General features: G+C 44.3%; 1 protein-coding gene across 2 annotated transcripts; it reads left to right on the plus strand.

The window, feature by feature from the left end:
- Nucleotides 1–1470: 1470 nt before the first annotated feature.
- On the plus strand, nucleotides 1471–11777 carry LOC141018063 (E3 ubiquitin-protein ligase TRIM50-like). Of its 2 annotated transcripts, none has more exons than XM_073492929.1 (9): nucleotides 1471–1774; nucleotides 1886–2048; nucleotides 2193–2363; nucleotides 4951–5046; nucleotides 8320–8550; nucleotides 9879–9901; nucleotides 10262–10392; nucleotides 10694–10875; nucleotides 11006–11777. In XM_073492929.1, the coding sequence occupies exons 1-9, from the start codon at nucleotides 1674–1676 to the stop codon at nucleotides 11414–11416; spliced, it is 1509 nt and encodes a 502-aa protein (XP_073349030.1). In that variant the 5' UTR covers nucleotides 1471–1673; the 3' UTR covers nucleotides 11417–11777. The 2 variants fall into 2 exon arrangements, with proteins under 2 accessions (XP_073349030.1, XP_073349031.1); XM_073492930.1 differs by having other exon boundaries at nucleotides 1922–2048.

Genomic DNA, 11777 nt, shown 5'->3' on the forward strand with positions numbered 1-11777 from the left:
GTTTCTCAAGCACTTGATCAGGATGGTGGTGAGATCCACAGGCCGCCATTAAGACTCGACACAGCAGACTGTTCAGGAAGAGGAACGATGGAGGCAGGAGGGAACAGTCTGCTGCCAGAGCAACGTGTTAAAAATGTCATTAATAACATCAGTGAGCTGATCAGCTGGTTTTAATAACAACCAGAGATATTATCAGGACCAGCAGGTTTACATTAAGCTGACATTGTGATAGAAGCGGCTGTAAAACTGTGGATTAATTTTTTGGAGCCAAGTCGGAATTGGATCCATTTGCTTTGATAACATTTGAAAAGTCTAGAAGAGCTGCACATTTAAATAATTTTGTCCTCATTCAAGTTAGCAGAGGGCTAAACAGGAAGTTGTCCACTCAGCAGGCAGAAGTCTTGAGTGTTCACGCTCTATGAGCCGCACGACGCAGGAGATCTCCATGATCTTACACCCAGAAGTCAAACTTTTCTGGCTTCATGTGCCACTGAGCAGCTTTCATAGGAATGAATGTGGCTCTGCCTCCAACACTGAGTCCAGTTCTCATTATGCATCCATTGTCAGAACGTTAGCTAGCTAGAATATATTCTGTGCATTAACTACCGAACAGCAGTTCCCATCATCTTATGGCTGTAACACTAGACCAATAATAACATTTCAATGCAAACAAACAATGCACAGACTTCTTTTACATGATTATGGTTATGATTGTTCTTTATAAATTAACCCCTGATCTCTGCACTACATGCAATGAAACAAGAAAGTAAAAACAAATATACATTTGTTTTGGCCACTAAAATATTAGACGTTATCGTGAGAATCAAAACTACTTAAAAACTTTGTCCCATGTGTTGGTGGGGGGGCCTGTGTTAATAGAGCACCTGTGCAAGTCTCTGTTACCGTGGAGACATGTTGTTTCTGAGGGGAAGGTGACTTTCAGGTTTCAGTTTATCAGAAACTTTCAGGAACACAAACACTGCTGTTCAAACTGACCCAGTTAGAAAATATTAACAACAACAAGTATACTTACAGGGCGGCTGTAGCTCAGGAGGTAGAGCGGGTTGTCTAGAAATCGGAAGGTAGCTGACTCGAATCCCCGGCTCCCCCGGTTACATATTGAAGTATCCTTGAGCCAGATACAGAACCCCAAATTGCTCCTGATGAGCAGATGGCAGCCTTTGAGTGAAAAGCGCTGTAGAAATGCAAGTCCATTTACTAAAACTGTTACTACTAATACTGTTACTGTTACCTCTACTGGCAAATAATTATAAAATAATTTTAAAATATTTTGGTGACTCTTCAGATCATTTCACAAAATGTTAAAACATAAACGACCTCGCCTCAGCTTCTAGACCCGCCCAGTCTGTTTGTCCATCCAACCATATCAAAGACAAAACAAACAAACCCTCAGTCTATAAATAGAATCAGAAACACAAACTAATATCAGTGAACTCAGCTGGACTCATTTTAACTCTGACACTTTCACTAAAGTCCAGTTTGTTCTGGTGCTGATTTGGCCTGATCTCGAAGTTTGTGTTTTTGTTTTATTTGTTCTGTTTTTTGTTATTTTGTTTGTTTATTTTGAAGGGTATTTGTTTTGTTGGATTTTACTGGTCCCTGTGGTGCTGGTGCTGGCGGTCCTGCTCCCAGTGTCAGGGATCAGTCAGGACATGGAGCGTCGTCAGAGTCTTGAGGAGCAGCTCAGATGTCCTGTCTGTCTGGACGTCTTCACTGAACCACTGATGTTACAGTGTGGACACTCCTACTGCAAGTATGATAGATGGCTAGGACTCACCTGTCCTAACCCTACCTGTTCTCACCTGTCTTTTCCTCATGTGTCTTGTCCTCACCTGTCTTCACCTGTCCTGATTTCACCTGCCAGTACTCCACATGTCCTCACCTGTCCTCACCTGTCCAGGTGTTGTGTGCGCTCCATGACGATGGACCTGCTTGGTCAGCTGCAGTGTCCTGTGTGTCGCTGCTCTGTAGATGGAGACAGTCCTCCTCCCAACGTCAGTTTGGCTCGAATCATTGAGGTTCTGCAGGTAAAAACAGCTGAGATCAGTTCACCTGTCAAACAGCTCGTAAATACAGATCTAAAGCATGTAGAAAAAACCTTAATCTAATGTAAATAAAACATCAAACTTAACAAATATGTTATCATCACACCATTTTCTTCATTCTGACAGGAAGTGAGTGTTTCAGGTGGAGCTCAGCCGGAGTTGTGCCCTCAGCATCACAACCCGCTCAGCCTTTACTGCGAGGATGAGCGAATGGTGATCTGTGGCCTCTGTGGAAGCATCGGTGATCACAGAGGACACAAAATCACACCTGTGAGCTCCGTCTACAGCCACATGAAGGTAGTAAATCACACCTGTGAGCTCCGTTAACAGCCACATGAAGGTAGTAAATCACACCTGTGAGCTCTGTCTACAGCCTTATATAAGAAATGATCATTTATGTACAAACAATATTCTCATGATCATTTATCATGAATTTGATGTTGTTGTGTTGAGTGTAAACTTTTGATCTCTTGCCTGACAACAGACTTTTCACTGGCTGACGGTTAAAGTTAAACCTGGAACAGCTCGGTGTTGTTGACTTTGTGTAGATAAGCAGCTAAATGTCAGATTAACAGTTTAATGTTTCACACAAACCAAATATCACCTTCATGTTTGCAGTTAACCACAATAAGGTTACATTGTTGTCATAAATAGTTTCTTGGACAGGGGGAGGTGCAGACAAGTGTGAGCTTCAACGATACAATCATTGAAACCAATACACCTTGCTTTATTCACCTGTCCTCTGCCCTCTGGTATATAGTGTGTACTTCCTATTGACCTTGGGTGCCATTTTGGGCCCAACCTACAAGCGGTCAGCTGAAGAAAGTTGCAGCTGTTTGTCCAAACATCTTTATTGCTGTGGGATCAGTTTACTCTGTTTCCAGAAATATAGCAAGAGCTCAATCTGTGATGCCGGAGAGGTGTTTAACCTATGAGACCCAGTCAGACACAACCTAAAAACCTGTCAATCTAAAAAATTTTTAAGTGCAGTCCATTTCATGATAGAGGGACCTGAGGAACCTGATCTGAACATGAATGGTGCTTTGTTATAGGGTTTCTGTGCTGGTCATTGATTGGCCATAACAAGCAATGATGCATTAGGTGTCTGTGGTATCTGAGGCGGTGGTAACACCTGAGGCCAAAGATTGAGGATCACCTTTGCTGTTGAATGTTGTGAACTATCAGATAAAGAGAGCAGCAGCTGAACAACATCTGAAGAGACGTAGAGTCTGAGTGGACTGTGTTCACATCCTCCATTCACCCTAACCCTGACCAGTTTTGGTCAGAAGGTCATTGGTTCCTGTTGGGGTGGCAACCAAAGAACCTGATGAGGAATATCAGTGACAACGGATGCCGTCAAACTAAGGAGGGATTTCTTGCAGGTTTGGTTGACTCCTGGGGCAGCATACAGGTTTAGGATTTCAGATGAAATGCTGAGTCTGTGGTCAGAAGCAAATACTCTGGTATGGTTGAGTCTGGGAAGGTCATGGAAAAGGACTTTCAGTCTATCTCTGACAAACCATCAGCTGATTCAAGAGAGAGCCGCAGGACTGCTGACAAGGACTGGGGATTATGTTGGACAGTAGAGGGAACACTTTGAGGAACTCCTGAACCAGACTGACATGTCCTCTGTGGAGAAGGCAGAACTGGAAGATGAGGGAGGAAGCCATGTCCACTTTGCTGGTGGAAGATGCTGAGCTAGTTAAAACACTCTGCAGTGATATCTGGTGTGGATGAGGTCCACCCTGAGATGCTGAAAGCTCTGGGCATTGTTGGACTGTGTTGGTTCACTCTTCAGTGTCTCGTGGAGAGCGAGAACAGAACCTGTGGACTGGCAAACCAGGGACATTTTCTGTCAGGCTGCTGAAAGGAGACTGTTGCTGATTGATGGATTCTGGATTCTGTCCTGGTCCTGGATCAGTTGACCAGTATTTTACTCTTGCAGGGATCCTGGAGGAGTTATGGGAGTTTGTCTGTCCAGTCTACATGTGTTTTGTGCAGAGAGTTTATGTCCGTGGGGATTTTGTGGGGGGTAGTTTAGCAGTATGGGTACTAGTGTCATTACTATGAGGCCTTCAGTCCTTGTTTAACTTCAGCAAGAGCTGAGTCTCTGTTCTCAGGGTGTGGTTTTATTGAACGGAAGTCGAGGTATGAAGAGAGTCGGTATGGTGACCTAAGGTGGTTGTCTTGTCTCATCAGACTGGACCTCTGGTGAGCACTGGGGCAGTTTACTTGCAGGGTGAGAGTTTGAGGTCATGGTACTCTACTGGAAACCAGTGGATCTTTCCCCTCAGGTGGGGCTGAGTCACTGCCACAGACCCTCTCAGAGTCTGGCTCACCATGAGGGTCAGATGGAGATAAGATCAACAGCTAGACTGATGTGGACCAGCTGTGGTCCTGACTCTGCTCAGGTTCTCAGCTGTTGTCCTAGTCTTTGCTTCAGTCCTCAACTGTGGTCCTGGTCTCTGTTCCAGGCCACAGCTGTGGTCCCGGTCTCTGTTCCAGACCTCGGCTGTGGTCCCAGTCTCTGTTCCAGTTCTTGGCTGTGGTCCCGGTCTCTGTTCCAGGCCTCAGCTGTGGTCCCGGTCTCTGTTCCAGGCCTCAGCTGTGGTCCCGGTCTCTGTTCCAGACCTCGGCTGTGGTCCCGGTCTCTGTTCCAGGCCTCATCTGTGGCCCTGGTCTCTGGGTCTGGTCTCTTTGTCAGGTTGTCTGGATGGAACCAGAGGAGAACCACTGCTCTTTAATGTTGAAAAGTGGTGGTAGGAAATAAAAAATAAACATTTAAGAATAAAGTTTGACAGTATTGATTGATTATTTATTATTCTGCTTTTAATGATATGATTCTTCAGCACTAATTTATTTGATTTACCTGTCTGTCTCTCAGGAGGACATTTCCTGTTTGATGACGGAGTTCCAGCATCAGAAACGTAAACTGGAAGATCAGATCTGTAAGATGGCGTACAACAAATCCAGGATCACTGTGGGTGATGTCGACATTCAATGTTTGTTTATCAATAATAAGTTCATCCACAATCAATCGTTTGATGATAAAGTTATCTATGGGGACGGCCTTCCATTCCGAAACACCTCCATTGTGAAACCCCTCCATTCCGAAACACCCCCACTCCGAAACACTGCTGTTCCGAATCCGACTTTCAAGTTCCAATTACTTCCCAATAGGGTTAGGGTTAGGGTTGGGGTCAGGGGTTCCCCAATAGCCTTTTCGGAATAGCGGGGTCTTTAGAAAAAATGTGAAACGCCGCCATTACGAAGAATGGAAGTCTATTTTCGGAACAGCAGGATTTCAGAAAGGCAGGGTGTTACCCTATCTATGTATGGACACAATTTGTTTCTCTGTCACGACTGGAGGAACCATAAACAAACCTCCTCATGCTCAGAGCTGGAGAACATCCAGTGTTGCACTCAGTGGTTCACATGTGGGAGAATGAGAAGAGAAAAAAACAGCAGTTTTTAATTTTAATAAATTAGATTTTTAATTGATTGACTGGTCACAGTGAGTGAGTGCTTGATAAATCCATGTGACACTTTTAAGCACATTTAAACATCACTAAGATGGAACAAGAGCTGAGGCTTCGCAGTTTTTCTCGATTGTTGAGACACATTTCTTGAAATTATGCTCCATATCCCAAAACTCTAAACACCAAGGTATAACTGCACACTCTTCTTCACAAACACCAGTCTGAACCAAGAAAACTTTGTCTTCAAACATCACACAAAAACATCAAATACACAAACACAACAAAATGACCAGAACACAGAACACAACGCTGACAATCTGTTGCTGTAATCAGAAATGATTATTACTGCATGTTTCCCTCACAGCGACCGCTGCAGGCTACAGTCGTGGTCAAAAGTTACATCCACTTGTAAAGAACATGTACATCGTGTCAGTCTTCAGTTCCAGTGATTTCTACAGCTCTCGTGTTTCTGTGATGGAATGAGTGGAACACAAACAACTTTGTCACAAAAACATTTATGAAGTTTGGATCAATAATGAATTTATTATAGGTCTTCTGAAGATGTGACCAAATCTGCTGGATCTTAAATATACATACAGTAATTCTAATATTCGAGTGCAAACGCTCAATGCTCCGTGCAGGAAGCACAGATCCTATAAGTGAGATAAGCAGAATATGTACCGACGACCTGTAACGTTACTGGCTTACACCGACAGAGAAGCTAATGTTAGCATTGGGCTAATATGAGCTACAAAAGTAGCTAAGTTGGCTAACGTTACATATTTCATGAAAATAACAAATCCCCCCCTAAGCAAAACAAATAATTTCCTGTCCAACAGCAGGACAGCAACCTCTGCATCACTTCTTAGGCCCTTCAATCCCTCAGTTGTCGCCACCGTTCAAAAGCTGAACCGATGTTGACTCTGGTTTTCCCTCTGGTTTTATCCAAAGCCTTCTTCGTTGCAGCCATTTCTGCCTCCGGCTTTCTTTTCTTAGCCCGTTTAGCGGGGCGAGCCGTTACAAGTAACGCTGGCAGTGCTACTCCTGGCTGCATTTTCTCTGCCATTGTTCTCTCCTGCTAACTCGGTCTGGAGTGTGCTGAATATTTCCGGCAACGGTGACACGTGATGAGTGCACGCAGGGAGGAGGGAGGGACAGAGGGGGGCGTGGGCAGGACGAGATATGAAGGCATCTGATTGGTTCTTTCCACTTGGACCGAGAGGCAGGGATTGGTCAGAGTTTTTACAGGCCTGCAGCCGCCTTTTTTTCATTCCTTTTTCTGAACACATTATGTATTGACTACTCTCAGGATGGAAGGACCATTTCACCCAGTATAACAAAAAGTGTTTCTGAACAGGATTACCAACTATAGCTTTAAAGGGACATGGGGCAGGATTTGTGAAAAAATAAACATGCATTTTAAGTTTTTTAATGCTAATGGGTGATGAAGCGTTCAAAACCAAAAAGAATGAGCTCACCCACGTATCTCTCCATTGCCTTGAACAGGCTGTGTGCTGCATAATGTACTGCAATTCATGGTCCGAATTTCCCGCACAGTCCTGCGGACGTGACGTCAGATGACGCTGAATGCGCGTCCTCGGATACGGGAAGAAGACAAGCGCGGTGGACTCAAACTAGTGTTTGGGTAGTAATGGATTCTGCTACGGCCAGCAAACGACCCACCACCACACAAAGTCCACTAAAAAGTCATACTAAGAAGAAAACAAAGGTTTTATCAGCAGCATGTCGTGAGTCAACATGGCTCATTTCCTAGTAACCAGGTAAGAAAACATCACAGGTCATGTTTAGAGCTTGATTTGAAAATCATATGAGATCACCGAGGACTCGCAGTGACCTAACGTGCAAAGTAGCATTAGCTGCAAACATGTAACTTAGTCCACTGCTGTGTAACACTGAATAGTTACAGACTGCACATTTTCCACGGTCCTTTAGTCTGAAACCAAATAGTTAGAAATGTGTCCTTTTATATACGGGACCGAAAGCCCAACCTGTTATCCGGGAGGTGACGTTAGCAGCTGGCTGGTTTGTTTGTGTCTGTGTAGTAACATTAGCCGCTTACACACAGCAATCCCGTATCAGACGATATTTCTGTCCCCCAATATGCCGTCTTTGCTTTTGCCTGTGCCTTTCAGACTGCATCAACCATAACGGTAAATTGCCGCGCTTGTGTGTCGTTACACACAGCGAGCAGCTTCCAGGCTGCTTCGTGTGTGTAGGGGAGAAGGCTTCAGCTGCACTGCTGTGAAGAGTTCATGCGCGCTCCCGCGAGGCTCGGCTGTCGGCTGCAGTTACCCTAACGGCCACAGCGGCCGTCGTGTCACTATTGAGTCTTATTTCTTGTTCCTGCCCCATGTCCCTATAAGCGAAAAGTAAATGTTCTCTAAAAATATGTCACTGATAAAAAACTTAGGTTCCTCAGGTTCAGACCGGCGAATCTTTAACCTGTCCTTAGGTTCAGACCGGGAGAGTCTTTAACCTGTCCTCAGGTTCAGACCGGCGAGTCTTTAACCTGTCCTTAGGTTCAGATACAGTTTCTCTAATGCATTTTAACTGAGATTCAACTTTGATGACTTAAGTTAATGATATTGATCTTATTATATTGTTCTTTCTAACTGATCACACGATGAAGACCTATATGTCTGGCTGTCTGTCTGTTCACCTGCAGATGGTGATAAATGTGTGAGACAATTGAGTATCCGAGAAGATTTATATCAACACCTGCATTAAAAATGAACTTGTGACTGTCCAATCAGAACGAGTCTGACGTACTGAAGTGGGTGGTGAGGAAGGAGTTTGGTGAACTACGGCGCTGCCTGGAAGTGGAGGAGGCGGGCTTCATGCAGCAGGTGGAGACATCAGCTGCCGTCCTCATCTCATCCCTCCAGAACCAGACAGATCAGTTAAACCAAAACCTGAACCGGCTGCAAGAAGCCCAGAACACCCTGCAGGACCTGAGCAATGAGGGACACCTGGGCTTCATCATGGTACTGTTCCTCTTCATCATGTTAGTCTTCATTGTGTTAGTCATCATCACGTTAGTCTCCATCTTGAGTCTTCATCATGTTGGTCTTCATCATGGTACTGTTACTCTTCATCATGATACTGTTAGTCTTCATCATGTTAGTCTTCATCAAGTGAGTCTTTTTCATGTCAGTCTTCATCACATTAGTCTTCATCACGTTAGTCTTCATCACGTTAGTCTTCATCATGTCAGTCTTCATCACGTTAGTCTTCATCATGTTAGTCTTCATCATGTCAGTCTTCATCACATTAGTCTTCATCACGTTAGTCTTCATCACGTTAGTCTTCATCACGTTAGTCTTCATCATGTCAGTCTTCATCACGTTAGTCTTCATCATGTCAGTCTTCATCACATTAGTCTTCATCATGTTCGTCTTTATCACGTTAGTCTTCATCACGTTAGTCTTCATCACGTTAGTCTTCATCACATTAGTCTTCATCATGTTAGTCTTCATCATGTCAGTCTTCATCACATTAGTCTTCATCACGTTAGTCTTCATCACGTTAGTCTTCATCACGTTAGTCTTCATCACATTAGTCTCCATCACGTTAGTCTGTATCACATTAGTCTTCATCATGTCAGTCTTCATCACATTAGTCTTCATCATGTTCGTCTTTATCACGTTAGTCTTCATCACATTAGTCTCCATCACGTTAGTCTTCATCACGTTAGTCTTCATCATGTCAGTCTTCATCACGTTAGTCTTCATCATGTCAGTCTTCATCACATTAGTCTTCATCATGTTCGTCTTTATCACGTTAGTCTTCATCACGTTAGTCTTCATCACGTTAGTCTTCATCATGTCAGTCTTCATCACGTTAGTCTTCATCATGTTAGTCTTCATCATGTCAGTCTTCATCACATTAGTCTTCATCACGTTAGTCTTCATCACGTTAGTCTTCATCACGTTAGTCTTCATCACATTAGTCTCCATCACGTTAGTCTGTATCACATTAGTCTTCATCATGTCAGTCTTCATCACATTAGTCTTCATCATGTTCGTCTTTATCACGTTAGTCTTCATCACGTTAGTCTGTATCACATTAGTCTTCATCACGTTAGTCTTCATCAAGTGAGTCTTTTTCATGTTCGTCTTCATCACGTTAGTCTGTATCACATTAGTCTTCATCACGTCAGTCTTCATCAAGTGAGTCTTTTTCATGTTCGTCTTCATCACGTTAGTCTGTATCACATTAGTCTTCATCATGTAAGTCTGTAAATAGGTGTCCCTCTGATCAATTTCCCTGATAAATTATTGATCAAAACTGTCTTTTCTCCTTCTGTTCACAGAAATACGGATCAATTGCTCCAAGGTAACAGACATGTCTACATTGTCATCAATTAAGTCAATTAATAATTAAACATTCAGCGAACAACATTTTCACCTCAGCTCTCCTCTCTCTCCTCTTCCTCCTCTCTCCTCCTCCTCTCTCCTCCTCCTCTCTCCTCCACCTCTCTCTCCTCCTCCTCTCTGTCCTCTCTCCTCTTCCTCTCTCTCCTCCTCCTCCTCCTCCTCTTCCCCCTCCTCTCTCCTCCACCTCTCTCTCCTCCTCCTCTCTGTCCTCTCTCCTCTTCCTCTCTCTCCTCCTCCTCCTCCTCCTCTTCCCCCTCCTCTCTCATCCTCCTCTCTCTCCTCTCCTCTCTCTCCTCCTCCTCCTCCTCCTCCTCCTCAGGTTCAGGGAGGTTCAGGAGCTCCAGCAGAAAGAGGAGAGAATCTTCATCTCTCTGAACTTTAAACCAGGTTTCAACCACAACGACATCAAACTGACCGTCTGGAAACGATTACAGAGAAAAGTCCTGCCAGGTACCTGTCTGTCTGCTCACCTGTGTGTCTGCTCACCTGTCTGTCTGCTCACCTGTCTGTCTGCTCACTTGTTTGTCTGCTCACCTGTCTGTCTGCTCACTTGTCTGTCTGCTCACCTGTCTGTCTGCTCACCTGTCTGTCTGCTCACTTGTTTGTCTGCTCACCTGTCTGTCTGCTCACCTGTCTGTCTGCTCACCTGTCTGTCTGCTCACTTGTCTGTCTGCTCACCTGTCTGTCTGCTCACTTGTTTGTCTGCTCACCTGTCTGTCTGTTCACCCATCTGTCCCTTTGGTTCCTCCAGCTCCACAGCCATTGAAGCTGGATCCTCAGTCTGCTCACCCGATGTTGGAACTCCGTCGTGGGGACACAGTTGTGTCCTGTGGGGCTCTGCTGCGGAGGCTTCCTGATAATCCAGAGAGGTTCAGTTACAGTTACTGCGTCCTCGCCAACCGTGGTTTCTCCTCCGGAAAACATTACTGGGAGGTAGACATTGCTCATCTGTAGGGAACCATTATATAAATATAATAATTATTAAATTTAACATTAGTTAATTTTGTTTTTATATCATGTATTTAAACTTACAGCTGTTGTGTTTCTGATGTTTACCATCCAGGTGGAGGTGGGTCACAAACCTAAATGGCGTCTCGGGTTGATCAAAGGAACAACCAATCGTAAGGCCAAGCTGGTGAAGAATCCAGAGAGTGGAGTGTGGTTGATCGGCCTGAAGGACGGAGTTTATGAAGCCTTCACGTCACCCAGGGTTGTCCTGCCGGTGGTGTGTCCTCCCCGCAGGGTGGGACTCTTCCTGGACTACGAAGGCAGAAATCTGACCTTCTATAACTCCGACAGTCCTGACGAGCTGGGCTTTATCTTCAGCTTCAGACTGGAGGTCCAGGGGAAAGTCTACCCCCTGCTGGATGTCTGCTGGCATGACCGAGGTGGCAACAAACAACCCCTGGTCCTCCCCCAGCCTTACAGGGAGCATCTCCTCCCCTTCCCCTCACCCCAGAAACATGACAAGTGACAGACAGACAGACAGACAGTCCTCCTTTAAATTACACTTCATTAGACTTGTGTATACTTCATTCCACTCCTGTATACTTCAACAGACTCCTGTATACTTCATTACACTCCTGTATACTTCATTACACTCTTGTATACTTCATTACACTTGTGTATACTTCAATAGACTCTTGTATACTTCAATAGACTCCTGTATACTTCAATAAACTCTTGTATACTTCATTACACTCTTGTATACTTCATTACACTCTTGTATACTTCATTACACTCGTGCATACTTCAATAGACTCCTGTATACTTCAATAAACTCTTGTATACTTCAATAGACTCCTGTATACTTCAATAAACTCTTGTATACTTCA

The sequence above is a fragment of the Pagrus major genome, chromosome 22 (genome assembly GCF_040436345.1).
Source record: "Pagrus major chromosome 22, Pma_NU_1.0".
Taxonomy (NCBI): domain Eukaryota; kingdom Metazoa; phylum Chordata; class Actinopteri; order Spariformes; family Sparidae; genus Pagrus; species Pagrus major.

Coding starts and splice junctions, on each gene's coding strand:
- LOC141018063 (XM_073492929.1), top strand. CDS start 1,674: ATGGAGCGTCGTCAGAGTCTTGAGGAGCAGCTCAGATGTCCTGTCTGT. Junction 2,364..4,950: donor CCGTCTACAGCCACATGAAG/GTAGTAAATCAC, acceptor TCTGTCTCTCAG/GAGGACATTTCCTGTTTGAT. Junction 10,876..11,005: donor CCGGAAAACATTACTGGGAG/GTAGACATTGCT, acceptor TTTACCATCCAG/GTGGAGGTGGGTCACAAACC.